The sequence below is a fragment of the Mastacembelus armatus genome, chromosome 15, assembly GCF_900324485.2.
Source record: "Mastacembelus armatus chromosome 15, fMasArm1.2, whole genome shotgun sequence".
NCBI lineage: Eukaryota > Metazoa > Chordata > Actinopteri > Synbranchiformes > Mastacembelidae > Mastacembelus > Mastacembelus armatus.
The window spans coordinates 9,478,977-9,500,230 of NC_046647.1; the positions used below are offsets into that span (position 1 = coordinate 9,478,977).

At 41.0% G+C, this 21,254-nt stretch overlaps 2 protein-coding genes across 3 annotated transcripts in view; one reads left to right on the top strand and one right to left on the bottom strand.

Moving 5' to 3' along the window:
* macrod2 (mono-ADP ribosylhydrolase 2) overlaps positions 1-21,254 on the top strand; it is a 370,378-nt gene that overhangs the window by 58,434 nt on the left and 290,690 nt on the right. The window lies entirely within an intron of this gene.
* Positions 2,007-11,659, bottom strand: flrt3 (fibronectin leucine rich transmembrane 3). The gene is made up of 3 exons (XM_026308571.2): positions 11,429-11,659; positions 6,186-6,895; positions 2,007-5,175 (listed from the first exon to the last, which is right to left on the bottom strand). The coding sequence occupies exon 3, from the start codon at positions 5,131-5,133 to the stop codon at positions 3,181-3,183; it is 1,953 nt and encodes a 650-aa protein (XP_026164356.1). The 5' UTR covers positions 5,134-5,175; positions 6,186-6,895; positions 11,429-11,659; the 3' UTR covers positions 2,007-3,180.

Here is a 21,254-nt window from a genome sequence, read left to right on the forward strand (position 1 = left end):
TGAAAACATGTGAGTGATTAAGGAATTGTTTAAAAGGACAGATGAGTCAAGGGTCATGAGTGATAAGTGATAAGTGAGGTCACTCAGGGTCATCGACAGTCTGGTTCATCAATTTTGCCTCGTGCTTAAGTTACCCAAAATACCCAAAGCTGCTCTTTTTAATTTATTATTCTCAGTGAAAGTCACAACAATAGCATGCTCCTTTCACCATTGGGCTAAACTGTAATTCATCACACAGGTATGTAAGAGCAGCTTGCTTATTCTTGGAACGTTTTGAAGTGGTCAGCATAGTTCAGTCACTAAAAACCCTTGTGAATAACTGACTGACTCACAAAAGCCTATCAATAACACATAAAAGATTGTTGTTATCTGAAGCACTTGTAGTAATCACAGCAATGCACTATGTTTTGTAGTCTTTCTAGCTCGAAAACAGCACTAACATTTTAAGCAATTATTGGAATTAGTTGTCATATGTCATATGTCATATATACACTCTGCTTGAGCGATGCAGCACGTTTCTATTTCTCAACATTTGTAAAGTTCGATCATGACCAAGAAGCTGATGCTCTGAAGCCAGCTCAGATCGCTGCTTATTCCTTTTTAGGTGGGAAGATAATAGCAGCTTTTTGTATGAATTGATTTAGTTAAAACAGATCATTGCACATTATATTGTTTCTTTTACGTTTCTATAGAAGGCCAACATAAAAAGTATAAATACAAGTATAAATAAATGTAATATCTGAAAGGGGTGCTTTGCTTGCTTAGGCATGATAAAAGCAAATTTACCAATATTCCCAAGCTTTATCATGTAGTTTCTTTTAACCCCCTAGATTCTTTACTCCAATGCAAAGATTAAGGTTAAAGACAGTCAAACACCAAACTATTAACAGCACTCATATGGAAACCTTTGCTGTTAAGTTTTCTAAAAGTAGAGTGTTTACATTAATTCCAAGTTCATGTGATATATATTTAGTGTCCAGGGCAGGGTTAGTGTGTACTTAAGGTTTGGATCACTTGTGCAGCTTTTAGCAGCTCCAGTTACTGTAATTAAAGCTCACACTGTGTTAAGAGCTTGTGGGTGTGTGAAAGTTGGTATACGATAATTTTTTGTGATGCATACTGAATACTTATGTGCTTTTAGTGTACAGTTGGTGCTAGAGTCTACAGGGACTAATATAAAATGCATTTACTTTGCTATCTTTTACATAATATTTTGTTGTATGCATTTGCAAAATGGACTAATAGACCGTTTGACTGCTTTTGCATGTGTACCTTTTCATGGGATCTTGCCTGGGTGTGCTGCAACCATGTCATTAAATGTGCTGCCTGGAGCCCAGAAGTGTATATATACTCTGTCCTCTGTAGGGGCGGGCATCCCCAGCAGGGTCTGCCTGTACCACTCTCCATATGGTAGCTTGTCATCAGTTTTTAGTTGCCCTGGTGCCTGGGAGGTTCATCAAACCCTAGAGTCCAGTCTCTCCACAGCCCTATTTCTGCTGTGATATTTCTCTCTCTGGCCAATCGGATAAGTCACACATGGCTTCACCGCATGAAAGAACAACAGCAGCCTCAAGCAGATGTTGCTCTGCAGACCGCCCATGGAGTGGAAAACTGGGTTTCACAAACAGTATCTGAGTGATTGTTAAAGATTTTACTATGTCTTCGAAGGGCATGTGTGGTGGTTTTAACACTGTGAGTCAAGACCTCAGAATTCAGATCTTTTGGAAGGATAAAAATGCACCAGGTTTTGTTTTTAATCTTCAAACTTTTTGTTTTGATTGAGTGTCTACAAAGTATTTTGAGATATCATTGAATAAAACATAGCCCCTGTAGCCTCGTTATTTTACTCCAGGACAGTTCACATTTCTATAAAGAGAATTCTTTTGACTAGCAAAAAATAAACTGAGCAATCACAGCAAAGCACAATATTATAACAGAATTGAACATAACTGAAGAAATATTATTTTTAGTGGGGTTTGTGGTACTCAGGGTAATAAAGAGCAGAGTTATATTTTCCACTTTTATTCTGTATTATGACCAATACTTTTCATATTCAAGTGTGTATGAAAAAAGTCACTGGTTTCTTAAAAAGCTAAATACAATAAGCATTGGATCAAGGCACATACAAGACTGGCCAAAGGGCATACAATGCACTTTGGTTTTCAATTGTAAAGAACAGTTAACTTCAAATTGTGGCAACATAAGTGTGTTCATTTGAAAAATAATACAAAAAATACTCATAACAAAGAGTTGCTGACACTGTGGTAATTCTAATGGAAACCAACATGTTTTGTCTTTTGGCCTGGTGACTAGAATGACGTATGGTACATGGTACTAAGAATGCCGCCATTGTCATCTGGCCTTTGTTGGCTTATACAAATAGAGATAGTGAAGGGGTCCTTTGTGTGTCAGCCTTTCCAATCTACTTGTTTTGAGCAGAGAGCCCCTTATGGTCGGTGTGCTTTATCTGCCCTGTGCTGTGGCCTACAATCCTATCAGAAACACTGCACCCTGCTTGGCTTGCTTTGCTCTGTTTCTTCTTGCAAACAGAAAAGTCACACACTGAACAAAGCAGAGGAATAAAGCATGGCACCTCATCTTCAGGTATTATACTCTATACCAGGTGAGTACTAGAGCAAGACTCTATGGTCCATGGTATGTGTAAACAGCTACTGACCGCTCATTCTTTTGGAGGGCAACATGCCTGCTTTGCGGATTAGTTGATCAGCTGTGCCTTATATGTCATGTCATTTTTTTGTCTTTTTTGTTTTTCAGACAGCCACAAAGTTAAAATAATGACCTGTGCTTATACTACAAGGTTTTCTAAAGTCTGATTGTTCAACACAGCAATGAAAACCCACTTTCACAGTTGACAAGTCATCATATCTCAGTAGAACACAGAGTTTCTTTTAGTTGTTTGATAACCTTAAGCAAAGGAAATACAGTACAAATTACTACAAATCCCTAAAATATAGAATTGCAGTTAGTTACAATACCCACTGATGGTTCAGTGATGTCCTGCAACTGGAACGTTTTCTGTCTTCATAAAATGTCCTTAAATATAAATTATATGGCAAATGTACAGAACATTGCTTCATTAGTCTTATAGATCCAGTGTTTTGTAAAAGTCTTGCCACTATGTTTAGGTCACGCAGTCATCATGAATGTCTGTGCGCAATGTCATGAATGGGAATGGTCTGAATCTGGTATTCCACTGTCTCTGTAGCTCCTGTTGTTAATACTATTCTCGCTATGTGGGCTTTTGTATAAACTCAGGCCATTGGGTGGGAAAATCGTGTGTATCACAAACTCCTCCTTGGACACAGGCAAGTGATTTATAGGTATCATTTGAAAAGAAGTCTCTCGTATTTCTAGGATGGAGTTGTCCTTCTTAGTACCAGCTTCAGCGTAGTCATCCTTTCTCCGACGGCCTTTGTTGTAGGTGCAGTTCCTGGAAAAAAGTGAACTGTTCCTGTGGACATACCAGCACACAAGTGCCAACATGATTATTGCCAAAAGTGCCACAGCCCCTCCAATGATAGCAGCCAAAGGCAGACTGGAATTTTTGTAAGGCTCTTTCTCCTGCTCTCTGTTTAAAGTTGTAGTCGGGTTGTATGACTTATGAGAACCAGTCTCTGTCTCGATGCAAACAGGGGTCTCGTCTGACAGGTAAATGTTGCTGGTCTCCATGGGAACCATGCATATTCTGTAGGAAGACTCTGGCTCCAGTGCAGTAAGCAGGTACTCAGTCCTCTCACCCTGCACAATGGTCTCAGTGATGGAGCCAAAGGCAGGGCTGTGTCCCAGCTTTAGCCAGCTAAGCCGTAGGGCAGTCATGGGCTGTGACACCCTCCATGATATGTGTATTGTATCTGCACTACTTGACTTCACACTGATGGTAATAATCTTTCTGCCTGTAGAGGTGGTAGTGCTGTGGTAATTTTTACCAAAGTCGGGGCCTTTTACTATAGGCCTTTTTGTCACAAACAAGGGCCACTGAGGCTGTGAGGGATGTAAATTGTTGGAGACTGTGCTTGTCTCGTATGTGGGGGTGAGTTCTGAATCTGTGCAATCAAACATGTCGGTAGTTAGGTCCTTAATTGCCATGCCTTTCACCTTATCAGGGCCCTGGCACATGAAGCCACGTACATTCACTTTAGATGGCAATGACCTTAACCAGTCACGCACCCATTTCATCCTGCAAGTGCATTGCCAGGGGTTGTTGCGCAGCAGGAGCTGTGTGAGGTTGTCCAAATCTTCAAATACACCCTGTGGGAGGCTGCTCAGGTTGTTACCAGACAGGTCCAGGCGGTACAGCTGCCTAAGAAAGGCAAAAGCCCCAGGGGGGACCCGATTAATATGGTTATCTTGTAGCTGCAGCTTCTCCAAACTGGTACCTGGCAAGTTAGCTGGCGGCGATGTCAGGGAGTTCCTCACTAATGAGAGCTCGGTCAGGTTGATCAGGTTGATGAAAGCCATCTCCCCAATACCACGGTTGTTAAGCAGGTTACCATCAAGGATTAGTCGCTTTAGATTAATGAGATCTTGCAGTGACTGCTCTGAGATGGAGGAGATGCGGTTGTCATCAAAGCGTAGCTCCTCAATGCTAATGGGTAGGCCTAAAGGGATAGTACTTAGGTGGTTTCTGGAGAGAAAAAGCAGTCTGAGATGATTGCTGTCCCTGAACGCCCCCTCCTCTATGCTGACTGCAGATACAGAGTTATCATCCAGGTGTAGTTCTTCAATGTAGGGAATCTGGGCTAAAGAGGCATGTGTAATCATCCGAATGTTGTTCTCCTGAAGGTGGAGCTCTTTTAGCCCAAGTGGAAGGTTAGTGGGGAATTCATCCAGATTGTTACAGTAAAGGTAGATTTTCTCCACATTTGAGAGCCTGCGGAGCTCTGTAGGAATGCCCGAACTCTTAATGCGATTGTTTTGCAGAAAGAGCACTGTAGCATCCTTGGGTATTCCAGTAGGTATGGATGTCAGGCCACGGTCATTACAATAGATGAAGGTCCCATCACAGCGGCAGGCTGAGGGACATGAGGTGGAAGTCACCAGGGGGGTAGCAAGACCCAGCAGCAGCCCGATCCTGATGAGGAAGAGGATGAAGGCCTTGCATTGACGCACCATCTTGAAGCTTTGTTGCCTGGCAGTCTAATCACTCAAGAGCCCCTGGGGAGAGGACACAAGGGTACATTTAATGCATAAGGCCTTTAAAGGAGAGCCAAACTCCTGTTCTCATAATTGCTGGGTGTTTGAAATGCTGCCTGCAGCACTTTCTAGATTAAATAACTGCTGAAAGAATTTGTTTGAATTTCCTCTATTAAATTGATATGAACTGATCATTTGAATGCCAGACAGTGATAATATAGTGTATTTTTTAACAATAAGTTGTTTGCTTCAGAGCTTTACCTTTACATCATCTACCAGAACATCGATTTTCAAGAAAGTTTAAAATATAATCCGCCTTGGAAATAGGTCTGCTTTTTTTTTGTTTTCTTTTTTGATAAAAAATGTTCCACTTTTTGAGCTGTGTGAATTGAATCTCTGTACCTCGGCTTTTTCACCCTGACTTGTGAAATAGAATAGCATTCCCTAGTTGTTTTACACGTTTCTGTATTTCAAGGCTGCCTTTCATCTCTAAAGACCACGAGGGTGAACAAAGTGAGGCTTTGTTGATAAACTGTTGTGGAACTGACCTACTGTTAAGTCTGGTTAGATCATTACCCACACCTTTCGCAATTTCTAGAGTTTAAAGTTAGAAGAAATATTCTTCCTCACAGAGAAGAGCTTTGATAGAAGACTATCACATTTAACTCCAAGAAGGACGTTTAAAAGTCTATTTTCCAAAGTTAAAAAATTAAATTTGTGAACTTCATTTATGCTTACACAGTAGTGTGTAGTTGATATTTGAGGTAATTATATGCAAATGTGCATTTTTTCTTTTTACATATACTGAATTTCATAATAAAGAGCATAGAGCAGTTAGTGCAAAGCAGAACTTGTCAACTTGTTGTCTCTTATTTCACTATTGATGTGTAGTTCCCTTTAAATTAGGCGAACACTGATTTATTGCTTTAATTATGCATTCCTGTCATGACCTCTCTTCCTGCACATCTCATTAGAAATTGTGGTCTGGTCAGTGAAGTGGAAAGAAGCAAAGCCATCCGTATTTGTCATACCTGATTTATATGATGTGGTAAATCCTTTCCAACCAGCAAAAATCCAATCAAGATTTCCTCCTGAATTAGATCTTATCCTTTCTGAAAGTAAAAGTTTGTCCAAGGGGTTTCCAGTGATATCCTGACCTGGTCAGTGTTTGTTGAACTGATCCTTATTTGGACGATGACCTCCACTGTGTTGTCAGAGGTTCATGCTTTCAGTGCCTTTACCATGGCAGATAAGCCTATAAAAAAAAGAGCATCTCCTCTTGCTGACAAAGCATACGCTTATTAAAAATCCTAATGGGTATTGAAATTGTCACGCTCACCAGCCATAACTACAAATGAGATTTTGTTGTATGTTGTATAGTGATCCGTGTAGAATGAGGTGATCTTTAGTAAAGGCTCCTTTCTGCAATTAAGCCCAACAGGCATGATGAGTTGACACAAAGCTGGTCTGAGCCATGCCAATCCCCTGTGCCACAGGCTCAATCCAGGCCTATTCACTTGTGTACTCCAGGTCTTCAGGTAACCCAGAATCCTCTGCTCCCGTGTCAGGCTTGTATTCACATTAATCCAGAGTTCTACTTCCTTTCCTGAAGCAGATCACCAATATTCTCCTCTGCTTTAAGGAACGAAGCACGCGAAGTGCTTATCCTTCTGGGCTGAGGCTCCTCTATGCATCTGCAAGTTCACCTATACTGTGCCCTCCACACATCTGGGATGGTGTTCTGGTAAACAAAAAAAAAGCAAAAAACAAGCATGCATATTTAGTGCCACAGTCATTTTTAACAATTTAATGCTCAGTTAACAAAATGCAAAAACAAAAAGTCTTATGACAGTTTTGAAATTAGCTATTGCCAAGTGAAATAAAATGTTTAAGTGAGAAATTATGTTATCTTTCATGAACGTATTTTAAATAATTTTAAGAATATATAATTCTCTGCATTCAGGTAAATTTTAATACTCATTTAAGTCATGTTGATGCTGGGGAGACCAAGGTTTAGGAATTTATTCGATACTGAATTCTGACCTCCCTTACATTGTGGAATGGTATTTAGAAATACTTTTTCTACTGGGCTATGATTTAGCTTGTTGACCTTTTACTGCCTGTTACTCTAACAAAGTACACTTCTTTTCTATGGTAATACAAGAAGGAATGTCTATGCATACGACGGACAACAGTGATCTAGACCCCATCACAATGGGTGAGGGTGGAGCCACTGTGCCCTTTTCAGTCAAATTCACTGCTTAGCAGAGTTTTTGGGGTTTTATAAGAGAGCCAGTTCTGCAATTAAAAACTGCAGTCCGCGCTAGTTTAAAAGAAAAGCTTGTTCAGATTCCACATGACAAACAGATTCAGTAAATGGTTACCTAATTACTCACATTGTTAAAAAGCACTTATGACAAATGAGGCCGTTTGAATTTCGTATGGAGAAGACCCATTTATTCCTGACACTCCCAGCTCCTCTCTGTGACCTACAACCCCCACCCCAATCCCCTCTTTACATTCTATGATTGACATTTCTGTTTGTAAAATGTTGTGTTTCCACTTACAACACAATAGCTGTGTATGTAACCAACAATGTGACCTGCTGGCAGCCACTGTCTGCTGTAAAACATGTAAAGGTAAATTAGGAACAAGGGGTCCAGCCATTTAACAGTTGCAGCCCATGACAAGGAGAAGATTAGGGAATTGAGAGGCTTGTAACTCAATTACAACTCCTGAGATGCTGTCTAATAATAACGCCCCCCTTCCTTCTGTTCTGTCTAAACCCGGCCCTCAGTCCACTATTACATTAGTAGTAGATTAGAGTCCGGGGAAAAAGCACCAGATGTGACCTTACTAACTTCTAGAATAAAGGAGCCTGACAAGAGGAAAAAAAATGATGAAATTCAGTAATGGAGTTTAGAAAATGTGGATGACAGGATATTTGCTGTCTCTCTGTTGGAATGAACTTTTAATGCAACACTTAGTCAAGCTATTTCAATTTTAAATGGCCCTTTTCACCTCATTTTGTAAAGTTCTCCATCTTCTGAATATTGGTCTTGATTTGAATCCTTGAATTCTTAGCATTACATAAAAGAAAGTAATTGTCTCTGCATTTATGTGTTATCAAGAGCACCCAGCAAGACCTATACGCACTCAGAATAATAGACTTTTAGGGATGTGAGACATGGTGATTCTCTGCATAAACATTCCCATATACTACGTAATGGGGAGAGGACATGCTCATTCATTTTATGTATAAATACATTAAAAATAAAAACACTCAGGCCTACTGGATATAGGCCTTGGTGTATTATGTTGTGGGTGATTTATCAGCCTATTTTGAACAAAAAGAAATCATACGCCACCCTGCCCCCTTCTTTTTCCACGCTTATCAGATTTCAGGAGAGTGCCCCCTCTCCATTGTTTCCTACAGGGACATATGTGGACCTTGTAGATTTTTATTCAGGCAATTTAAAAATTCCTTTACTTTAAACTCTCTATTTTGCAGGCCTTTTCTATTGCTATTGCTAACATTGCATATACACAATGTACACACACACACACACACACACACACCCATGCTATGTTCTTCCGCACAGTCATTTTGATATCAATGAAGGCTGAGTTAAAGATGACTGTCTTTAAAATAAAGGACAGCAGATTTCTGTAGCAGTCAGCGAGGCTTCTGCTTCATTTAATCTGAACTGGCAAAGTTAAATTGAGCATCCTGGTAAAATTGTATGTGCGTGTGTGTGTGTGTGTGTGTGTGTGTGTACGTGTGTACGTGTGCGTGCAGGAGAGCATAGAAGGCTCACACAGTGCTGGTCACAATAACCATTTTGAGCTCACCATATATAAATGCACAGTAGTCTGGACTAACGGTGCCTAAAACTTTGTGCCCTCTAGTCATCCACTGTACAAGGCTTTGGAAAAACTCAAATAGAAACAATTTCATGCCTGTCAAAAGTATTGCAGATTATAATGACTTTGAGTTCCATAAAATGCAGAATAATATTACATGGGCTGCATTTAGGGAGGAAAGAGCTGTAGAAGTAGTAATGGCTGACTGTTAAATTATTCATGTGCCCTGAAATTAATTTTGAACCACAGTAGAGCTCTCCACTGGGAAATCAATGTTGTTTGTATCTGTTGGTGATTATTCCTTCTAATTCATAATATAGTTTTGCATTATGATGGCTTACATATGATGTAGTTATTGTGGGATGTTTTTTTTTTTTTTTCAGATTTTGAGCTCGAAAATGAATTTTATCTTCAATGTTGCTTGGCAAGTTTGTAGATTTTAAACACTCCAATAAGACTGGAAAATATTTATCATTAAGCATTGTACGATCGTGCAAATAAATGTATATACTAAAGAAAGTAGATAGTAATCTAATATAAAAGACACAATGGAATATTCATGGTCACATCTGACTTCGCAGGCACACAGAACATTTCATCCGAAAAGGAAATGGGCAGAAATCTCTGAAAGTTTCGCAGATTTGGTATGTGGCCTCCTGGTGCTGCGTTTAGATGGGCTGAACAGATGATACTTTCGCTGGCCCATTAAGAGCATAGAGAGGCCTTAGACAGACGGGGGTCTTTCTTTTGTAAAAGCCTGAAAGAAGAGATCAGTAGCAGCTGCAGTGGTTTTTTCCCCACATGGGGGTGGTAGGCACTGTAAGATGAAGTGTGTGTGTGTGTGTGTGTGTGTGTGTGTGTGTGTGTGTGTGTGTGTGTCTATGTCTATGACATGGAAACACCACAACACTGAATACTCATGTTAAACTACACACAGGACCCTTTCTCAGCACAGACCAAACACCTCCATACAATCCCCATATTAGCCATCTAGTAATTTATCCTGAGTCATATTGCTTGCAAGGCTTTTCCCCCCTTGTTGTATTAAAGCTTTGTAGCCATGTTTAACCCTTTAATTTTAGTAGGCAATCTCAAATTATTGGTCTTACAGCAGGGAATGGATGTAAAAAGATACTGCTCAGTGGTTAAACAAACCATTAAGCATAATAAGCAAGAACTGAACTAGGCCTCCTTAGTGTTGAATCACAAATATGACAGGCTTAGGACAATCATTCATATTTTATGCTTTACATTTTTCTGTCTATATATCTATATATCTATATAGATATTCTATAAACCGTGCTTTCCGGACGTTTACTAATACGAACGTCATTACAAAGCAGGTGATTTGAGATACTAGTTTGAGGAATTGTTGTAATTATTTGATGTGCAGTGGATGTGCATGAAATGAGCCGCTGCTTATGTGCGAACTGGTGCGTATAAAACTTCAATGGATTTTATTTTGTGCATGTTTGGGGACCTTCATGACTGTGCCCCTACAGCACATAGCTCTCACGACGTGTGGTGTTTACAGGCTCACACAGTAAATTTCACTGGGTTAGGGTATGAAAGGGAGCTGGTCCGACTCATCCAGGCGCTGACGCCGGAGAGACCCATTTAGCGGAGTTTCGCCAGCTGCCCCTTCACGTCCAACTCCGCGGGATCTGCGCTGCAATTTCAGCAGCACATCAGGGAGTCTTCTCGGGCTGCGACACCCAGACTACCACAGTCTCCTAATCTCGTCAAGTCTGCGCGCTCACCACTGTTTATTCGCACACTGGTTTAAGGAGAAAACCAAAAGCTGCAATAAAGAGCGAAAAGACCTAAGACTCTTACTCCCCGAGCGTTTTCCACGTTTTGACAAATGTACAGAGGCAGAGTATGAATGTGATCGAAAAGCAAACAGACCTGCCGCAACCAGAAATGTTTCCCTACAGAGGGGAAAACCAGATCTGGTGTTTGGGGTCTCTTTTAGACAAACGCAGAAGAGGATCGAAGCAGCAAGTTGCAGACATCGGAGAGGCTTGTCATGACGAGACTGATGAATAATTTGGTTTGAGTCTGATTTTTGTTCATACCAGCTGATTTGCAATGGATCAACTCATGGAAGAGCTTTATTTGGTTATTTGGAAGAAAAGTGAAGTCGCGATTACTGGCGCTTACAGCGTTTCTAAGCCTGTGAGTCAACCACCTTAGAGAAGCCCAGCATTGGTCGCTGACTATTAATAAAAAATAGAGAAAAGGAAAAAAAAAAAGGGGGGGGGGGACTATAGTCTATAGATACACGCAGCTCCACAGTATTCCGCTTAAATTCCTTTTGCAGGAAAGAAGGTCCCAAAAAGATGCATTTCCAACAAGACTGTACCCTAAAAAAGAAAAAAAAAACACAAACAAAAACAAAAACACTTACCTCTATAATCAACCAAAAAACGAAAGTAACAGGTATCCACTTAAACTGGCGTTCACAACGGGGGAAAATAATAATCCGATCCAAGCTATGAGGATTTAAATTGACATCCCAAAAAAAAAAAAAACTCCTCTCACTCACAAAGCTAGAGCTATTTGGAGTTTATCTGTAGCAGCACTGCTATGTCTACTGGTGCCCCCCCTCACACACATACACAATCTGTAGGCTGTGCAAGGACATAGGCGCACGAGTAGATCTCTATACAAATGTAAAGTTGGGTTTGCCTCTAGCTTTGCTTCGGTAGAGCACTGATGTCATCGGGAGGAGGGGCCTCTCTCTCTCTTCCTCTCTCTCTCTGTGTTTCTCTTTCTCTCTCTCTCTCTCTCTCTCTCTGGCCCCCCTCCCTCCCTCCCCATGTGTTTAGGAGATGCTTAGGAAGATGCAGTGTTGGATGGACACACTAGGGGGAGTGGAGGAAAGGGGAAATGCACTCACATCCTTGTCAGATGTGTGCACTTAAGAGGAGCCAGCAGTCAGTGGTTGGAAAGCAATGCTCAGTGGCAGAAAAAGAGGGAGAGGGAATAAAAATGGAAATGTACAGTATGTGTGTGTGTGGTGAGAAAGAGATACACAAAACCTTTTACAAGTAAAAGGTTGTTAGCTCAAGTTAAATAATGATTTGCATGTTGTTTGGGCAGCATGGTGGGTGAGTGGTTAGCACTATTGCCTCACAGCAAGAAGGTTCCTGGTTAGAAACCCATCAGGGGCCTTTCTGTGTGGAGTTTGCATGTTCTCCCTGTGCTTGTGTGGGTTTTCTCCAGGTACTCTGTTTTCCTCCCACAGTCCAAAAACATGTATGTCAGGTTGATTGGTGACTCTAAATTGCCCATAGGAGTGAGTGTGAGTGTGTGAGGTTGTGTGTCTCTATGTGGCCCTGTGATGGACTGGTGACCTGTCCAGGGTGGACCCCTGCCTTTCACCCAAAGAGAGCTGGGATAGGCTCCAGCTGATCCCTGTGACCCTGGTTAAGGATTAAGCAGGTATAGATAATGGGTGTTGTTTGAGATGTGTCTGTATAATTTATAATTAGGTGTTTTGGCATCAGAGCTTTTGATACCAATGTTAAGCTTTGTCAGTTATCACTGTTGCTGGTGTTTTTTTTTCACAATCATGAACCCAAACTGTTTGTCTAAGATCTTCACAAAAACAATGTTTTTTTTCTTTATATGAAGCACATACCAGACAGATGTCACCATGAGCCTGAATAATTTCTAACAGTAATTTAGACTAGTTCGTAATATGTGCTTCTGTGTCTGCCGTCGTGAATGTATACGTGTGTTGATACTGTATAAATATGTGAGTTGCCCTGACATACTTGAACAACCTTTCTGACTTTTGCCCCTCCTGCTTTCTGATTGACCCTCTTTGGTTTAGTGTATAAATGAACCCAAACAGTGGGTTTGCACCCTTCCAGGCCCAAAACAGCAATGAGTCACCGTGTCAGTCAAAGGGTTGTACAGCGGGGCTGACCCAGCCAACACTCTCTCCTGCCCTGCGTCATCTCCAGTGTCTCCCCCTCTGGCCACCTGACAAGGCAGACACCACGGCACAGCTCACCGAGTCGCAGTGGAGCAGCTCTGTTTATCTGTTGTTGAATATCAGCTTTCGTGTTGATGCCGCTGGATCAGCGATCAGATCTGTGTGACATATGCAGCCGTCTGAGTAATGTGGACACTCATCTCTTGCATATCACTCACTACTGTTGTTACTAGTTTTTGTTAATTACCTCAAGCCTATTATACAGTTCAGCTGTGAAACAAGCAGGTATGTTAGGGAGGTGTTTTTCATTCATTCTGGGGATGGAAACATTTCTAGCTGAAATTTATTATGCTTCCAGTTGGTCAAGAGAGAGCAGCTGCCCTACAATAATTGACTGTTAAAAAACCAAAAGAACAAATTTTGTCAGTAAACCAGCATTAGTATCCAATAATATTTTAATGTGACAACTGGTGAATGGAAAAGCCAGATTTTGCAATGTTATGCAAATGACACTGGTTTAACAGAGCGATATAATTTAGCTTAAAGAAAATGCCGGTCATGCATGTAAACTCCTGACACTCAAACAACAGCACAACTGATTCAATATCCCTATTTCCACTCCATTTCTGTTTCTGTGCTCTGTTCTCTTGTTGTCGGCTCATGAGCTGTACTCCTAACAATTGTTATGGCCTCATCAGGATGTTGCATGCTACAAAAGAGTGACTCTCTAAGTGTCTGACCACTGCTGACACCTCATGCCCAGTTATTTAGCCAGGACAGACTATGTTTCAACTCTAGTCTGAACACTTCGGTACACGGTCAAACCATGATTTCCATCTTAAGTGAAGTGGCTAATTGAACAGACACTTACGCCTGGAGCATCTGCCAAAACTACTTAGACCTCCAGTGGAGTTTTTTCAGATTTGTTTGCTTTCCAGCTGGAGTGGCTCTTACTATTTTTTTTTTTTTTTTTTCAAAACACAATGGGATTTCTCGACTAATATAAATTGTTTGCTTGAATGCTGTTCATTTGGCGGCAAATCAGTGTGAAATAAAATTTTCATCGTGTTGTGAAATTTCCCCTAATGCTGAATATTTTGCTAGTTTCCTGATGAGCTTAACTATCTTATCATATTAATCCAGGTGTCGTATGCCAAAGATGGCGAGGTGAGAAGAGGTCAGTCTCGGCCATCCTGGCTTGATCCTTGTCTTCCTTCCAGGGGGACAGAACAGAGAAACCTGTGCCTGACCTCACCGTGGCTTCCTCTCCTAAATCGACTGCAGACACAATCTGTCAGCAGCTGCTGATTGACCCTCTCTCAGACGTACAAAGAGCCTCACTGGAGGACGGTGGTGTTGGGTTTCTGTTATCTCAAGACCAGGGGAAATCTGTTACCCTGTTCATCTTTTGTATAAGAGGACAGGTACTCTCATTTCCCAAGGATCCACTCTAGTCTTTCTGGCCAATTGCACAGTGTTTAGCCAACAGAAAGGCTGTTTTCTACTTTGCTTTGTCTGTTTCTAAAGAGGGACAGCAAAGCTAACTATATTAAACCACTTGATTTTGCTGAGTGCTGGCTAAAGTTCCTTTTGGTTTGGTGGTGAAACAACAGTGAAGTGTGCACTTGGTCTTGTTCTATAGCACACTGCCCTGAGCCCAGTTTGTGTCTCTCATGACATTCAACCACATAATTGATTAACTCTTTGCCTTTTCTGTGATCAATAGATAGGTCTTGCAGTTGGCGGCTGCTGTGGTGCCCCACTTTCTGGACTGTATGCCAAAACACATGGACCCAGTGTGATTGATGCACAGCAAGCTAGGTGTTATGGATATTATTTTATCTCCCTCAATTTTCTGTTGATGTGTCACTTAAGCTCGGTGTGTGTTCACTGAAAAGCTTGTGTGAAATACAATAGGCCGTGAAACTAGGATAAAAAAAAATAAAAAAAAACTGAGACTGATTTTCCCCTCATGTGTTCTTCTTTGCTCTGACTGGAATTCATTATTGATACACTTTCCCTGCTCTTAACCAATGCCAAATTAAGGGGAACATGTAAAAGGCTGCTGCCAAAACCCCCGCTTTGTTTTTCATTTACCTTCTGCTTTATTTGCATATTCATTCTCTACAGGCAATCAGCAGCAATCTTTGCTGTGGGCCTTTCATCTCTGCTCTGCCATCCTGACAGTCAGCTTTTCAGGATTGCAACAGTTTAACTAGGGCTTTTGGATGAGAGGTGCTGCTGGTAGTATTCACATTTTTAGAGTGGATCTAATGTTTGTGACAGAGATAGTTTATATAAAAAAATAAATCATTGATTGGGCAATTATGTAGACAAGTGTTGAATTTTATTAGTGTGGATTTGTAAAAGGAGACATTATGGTATTGCCTAAAAAGGAAAGCTTTGACTGAGCTTCTTGGCTTTTTATACATATGAATGCAGATGTCTGTTATGTGAAGCAGAGCCTTGTTACAGTCATGACTGCTATTAGAATATGCAAAGAAAGCACTGGTCTCTTCAGATGGAGATCCCAGATGTGTAGAGATAGGTTGACCCCATCGTCTCTTGGGACGAGGATACAGTCCAGTGGAAAGAGCCAACAACAACAGAGTCTAAAGGGGCCAACATCCTGCTGCTTAGGCAGCGGACTCGGTCAGTAGTCATTTGGGCCATGCGTTTGTGGAAGAATGACAAGCCATGCAAATAGCTCAGTCGGCTGTTTTTCCCCTTGTCTTTTGTTTTCTTTGGTTGTTTGTGTGGTTGCGGTTGTGTTGTCTGTAGAGACAGAGGAACTCAGGGATGAGTGAACTCCATAAAATGGTAGATGGGGGTAGGCGCTGACTTGTCAACCTCAGTACCTCCCATAGGTTAATGACCCCAAACACAATGCTCTGTGATCTGATTAGTGTAGTGGGGGGAGCTTGCTCCATCTAATCAGCACAATAAAGGAGATAAAAGATAGAATTACCATACAGTGTTGTCAGAGTCTCTCATACATCTCTAATGTAGCTAATTGAAGACCTTCTTTCTTGCATTGTAACTGGTTTACTATTGCTGCACTAAATCTGTAATTAGTTGACTTAGCATCTTTTCTGCAGCCTTGTTTAATGGTAGCATTTATCTTTACAATGAACTCTCTATGCTTGTGTAAGCGCAAAACCTTTAAGACAAACATGCAGCTTTCTGATTCTTTAACTCCGCTGCACATTCCTGCAGCATATGGAGAATTTAGGTCTTTAGTCTCTGGAAATTACGAAAGGGTCAGTCGAGGTTTAGAGCGGTAAGTAGAGGAAGTTAAGGCTAATCTTATCTGGTGAAACAAACCTAGTCTTTGCTACTCTAGATAAGATAAGATTATACAATACCTTAAGGTCTGTAATGGGTCTGTTGATTAGGACACATACAGGAAGTATAGTTTTTTAAACAACATGATTTTGAGCGAAGAGAAGGGGGAGTGCTAGAAAAGAGAGGTCTTCTCACACAGAGCTGCCATCATTGTGATCAAAGTGTTCACTTATCTGTGCCAAACACCAACTCTGACTTTGTTTTCTCTATGATCTGGATGACTGTGTTTACTCTCATGAGTCATACCTAAAAATGACCCTTTTTAATGATTTCTCTGTTCTTTGTTTTTTAACTGCCGAACACAGTAAGTCTACTCCTGCAAAAGTACAAAAGCAGTCAGAGGTTTTTACATATTTGGGAGCTTTAGAGCAATGTTGGTATCATCACTGCTCCCAACCTGGAGCCAATGCTTCAATCATTTGCTTAAAATACATTCTCATTATCTGCTTCCACACTTGCACATGGTTGTCTAGAGTGATATAATCCAGTTTACATCATTATATTGTTATCTGTCGAAGCTGGTTAGAGTTATGTTGACATTTGTTATTGTGCTAGTGAAAACCATCTTCAGTATAAGCTATTGTGAAAACTGTGGGAATCGGAGTCACTTAATTGGCATTAAACTCTATCTGAAGGTGTTTTTAGGTATCACCTCCAACCATCCCAATAACAAGGAGGTGTCTACACCTCAGCGTCTGACACCAGTGCTTCAGCACTTACCCTGAATAACCTGGATATCAGATATCTTATTCGTCTGAAGCCAGGAGCCACATCCACAGGAAATCTATAGCGAGTGGCCGTAGTGATCATAAAGCACCGTGTGAGACCAAGTGAGGCTTATGACCTTTCTTAAAGAAGTGTCTGTAGACTGCTCGCCCACCTATTAGTGCAAGAGTGTGAAGTTCTTGTGATAGAGTTGTGAATGACACATTTTAGGCAAAACTGGATGTAACTGGAGACCCTACTTATCCCACTCTCTTGTGCTGTTTCTGAAGTTAACCTAGTTGAGTATTACATTTGCACTAATGAGGATAAGGGTCGAGGATTTTCATGGTGTGCATTGGGGTGTTTATGTTTATCTTGTCCATTCACTTAGCTATTCTTCATCTACATGTACACAAATTAGTGGACATATTTTTGTTATATCTTTAATACAAAGCAAAACCCGTGTTCTGATTACTCCCATGGACAGGAGAAATGGAGTAAAACCTTGGGAAAGAATCACAGAAGGGTCTAACCCACCTTGGGGAGATTGGGTGGCTGTTCCACAGCAAGACAAAAAGCAGCTGATTGAAATATATTAACATGACAAAACATGCATTGTGCTTGTATAGACATTGTTATAGCTGCTTACCTGTTGTTTTGTGATAATCACCAATTTTTTAGTGAATACAGGATATGTTTGCACTGGTCAAAATTGATCACTTTTTGAAGTATGTCTGTGCTAACAGAGAGAGGGAGATTTTTGGTGTTTTAAAGTAAGAGCTCTGAGCCCAGGAGTAGTGCTTTTCTTCTTACAGATCATAGCCTTGAAATATACCTTTATATTCTCCAATTTCACAAACGAACAATAAAGACAAAGCTGTGACATTTCACAGGCCAGTAAGAACTCCTTTAAGCTGACCCATCAAAGACAACCAGTAAAAGGCAGAGGAAGTCAACCAGCAAATTGCTGATAGAGGAGATGGGTAGATGTGTTGTGTAAATAGAAGTAGTGTCATTATAACCAACATCAATCACACAGGCAATAACGGAGATGTGAATTTATACGCAGCGATAGGGAAAAACACTAGGGGCAGGAGCTGCCAGACTTTGGCAGCTGCTGATGCTGTCTCAGTGCTGGTGTGAAAATGACTGCGATTTGAAATGGAAATGTTTCCTTTCTCTGGCGGTTTTCATTGGTGAACAATCTCTCTTTTGATTGAATTGTAGCTGCCTGCATCTAGTTCCCATATAACATTGCAACAGGCCCTCAAATATGTATTCCTCTCTCTGTAAAGGTCACAGCTGATGCCACAAATACTAGCATTTCCTATTTGGGAAATATTCATCACTGTGACTGCATCATTTGCAAAAGTTATTCTTTCTATACCCATTTAAGCAGTTTACAAGGTCCATTTAAGTGTTTTTTGTGATCATGTGTAAACATATATGCATATTTACACATCTGCACTCAACCTTTTTTAACTAATACTATGAGCTCCTGCAAAACACCTATTGACATATTCTGAGCTAGAGTTCCTGCTTCTAATTTCTAACATGGGTGATAAATTATTTTTATCTACTGCAGTGCTCCATCTATGTTCTTTTACTGTAGTTATGAGTTGTTTTGCATTTAATTCTCTGCACTTTTGTGTTTTTGTCTATAACTTTCTCTCTGCTGCTCTAGTGACCCAGTTTCCCCACTGTGATCATTAAAATTTCATTATCATTATCATCAGCAGCAGCATTTTTATTTATTCATGCCGATCACCTGAGTATCTGCAATGGGATGCCTTGGATGATGTGAGATACGAACCCCACATGAATTGTTTTTAACACTGTTTGCATGTTGCATTACTGAGTTTTGAGCTGGAGTTCCTTTTTTGCAAAGTTTGTAAAAGTTGAGCCAAAATTCTGCCAGATACATTAAACTTCAGTGTGTGCTGCAGCAGCCGCCCCCAGCTCTCTCAGGATAGGGAAACCCCAGAGAAGGTTCCATTTAACCCCTGAGGATTAGTGCTCATGCCTACTTTAGCATTGGTAAAAGGGAAAATGTCTCAGCACATTGAGTGGGAGGGATTCAAGTCTGCTCTACTGGCTTTCCACACAAAACCGGACAAAGAAAAAAAAAAAGTGAAGCTTCAGCTCTTCAGCTCTTCTCACATGAATTGAATAGGGCTAGATGTTTGCCTACCCTGCTTTAACATTTGCCCTTCTGCTGGTTTCACAGTACACTACCAGACCAAAAATGTGAGGCTAGAATCTCAATAATATATTTGAAGCTAGTAATTGCAGCTTGCCTTGAATATTTCTTCTGCATCAGTTAGTCCACAAACAAATGGAAGATTTGTAATTGTGTTGTCTTTCTTTTTTTATATACCACTGGAGTATGGACATATTCTAGTTGTACGTATTCAGTGGCGTGTTCGAACAGTCTTTACCCCCAGCCTTCTTTGTATGCTAAGCTCACTTGCCTCTGCTCTGAAAAAAAAATAATAATAAAAGGGAGAAAAAACAGCCTGATAGTATTGCTTTCCATCCCCTCTCTACATCTTTCTTCCACTCCGTGGCCTAATTCACATTCCCCTCACATCTTTTACTGTACCAGTCCGGTATATTTCTGGTGGGGATTAGGTGGAGCGCAGTGGTGTGGAGAGACAGTCCGGTGCTGTGTTGGAGGGCGTGGCCTTTCTCACGGGGTCCCTGGCAGAGTCAGGGTTCTTTTTGTTGACTTTAGTTCTCGGCTGACATTCCCTTGTGTTTGTTGAGGCTTTCATCACGGCTCCGTTCAAACAAGCACTAGCAACTGATAAAACACATGCTCTCACTAACTCACAGTAAAGCACACATACAGACTCACATGAAGGCACATGGACAGACTTTGATTTGCCTTCATAGGAACAGTTGATGCCCCAGCATTGAGTCATAGCTATAGCAGTTGTATTGGGTATTTTTAGCACAGTAGTAAACATGACATTAGACTTTAAAGTTTGAGAGCATTAACACCTGTTCATAATGTGGAATCAGATCTGTCTGCAGCAGTGTCTCCTGCTGCCAAAGTACAGAAGGCAGAAGGTTCTGCTTGTTAAGCTCATTCTGGAGGGTACTGGAGGAAAATATCAGAAGAGGAGATATGTCTTTTATTCTCACAGCTGTGTGTCTACAGTTGGTGTTGTTATTCTGCCTTGCCACCCAACTGGAATTTATCTGCTAGTCAAGAAGGAAGAGTATTTTCTCCTGGTATGGAGTGCCATCAGTTCTCTTGTGTCGATGGCTTCCTAGGCCACCAAATTTCACACCTGCACCGGTGCCTCCAAAGTGCAGTGGGAGAAGCAGAGAAGCACAGGGTGTTGGGTCAGACTGAGAATGACGTCACAGTCACAGAGAGGGAGAGCGTTATCATCCTAGTGTGGCTGCAACAAGGAGAAGTGGGAGCTTCAGAAACCAGGTGCAGTCCACACCTGCATTTGTTCCTTCCACCATGTTTAATTAGAGTTCACTGTCCTCTTAATGAATATTCTCACTCTTGTCTCTTCTGTGTTTGTGTGTGCTCATACAAGTGGGTGGGAAATGATGGGCTCAGTGGGGAATTATTTGGCTTTCCCTGGAGGAATCCTCTTTTTCCTCCTCTTTGCTTATCCACAAACACATACACTCCTCTGAGTTAACTGTACAATGGCCCATCCAAATCTGTTGTTGAAATTGGTTCTCTGTGACTGTCTACACGTTTCCTCTTAAGCTTATTTCTTTTTTGTTAAAACTCCAATGTAATCTCAGACTCTATTGAGTTAGTAATTCATTCCTGGCATAAGTGAGTTACAGTTACAAAGTCGGACTTTGTTTATTGTTGTTTGTTGTTTTTTTATTGCTGTGAAAGCTGGGAAAGAAACCGTCCTTCTCTGTTATCAGATCTGTCAGCGGGGATCGGACATATCAATCTTCAGATCTGGAGCCAAATGTGGCAGAAGTAATAGAGTATTTATTTTTCCTCTAACTGTAGTGTAACAGCACTCGGTATGATATGTACTCATATGCTGGGTTATAATTGGGGTGAGGAGGCTGCTGAACCCCTGCCTGCTTCTTCTGAATGCAGTGACATAAGTCCTGCATGGAGACTCAGTGTGTGTTTTTTCTTATTGTCTGACAGGCATTTGAGGCTTCTCACATATCCTGCTGTCAGTTTACCTCAGACACTCTTTACATTTGTTTTTGTCAGTGTGGGACTTGTGTATAACTGTGGGGA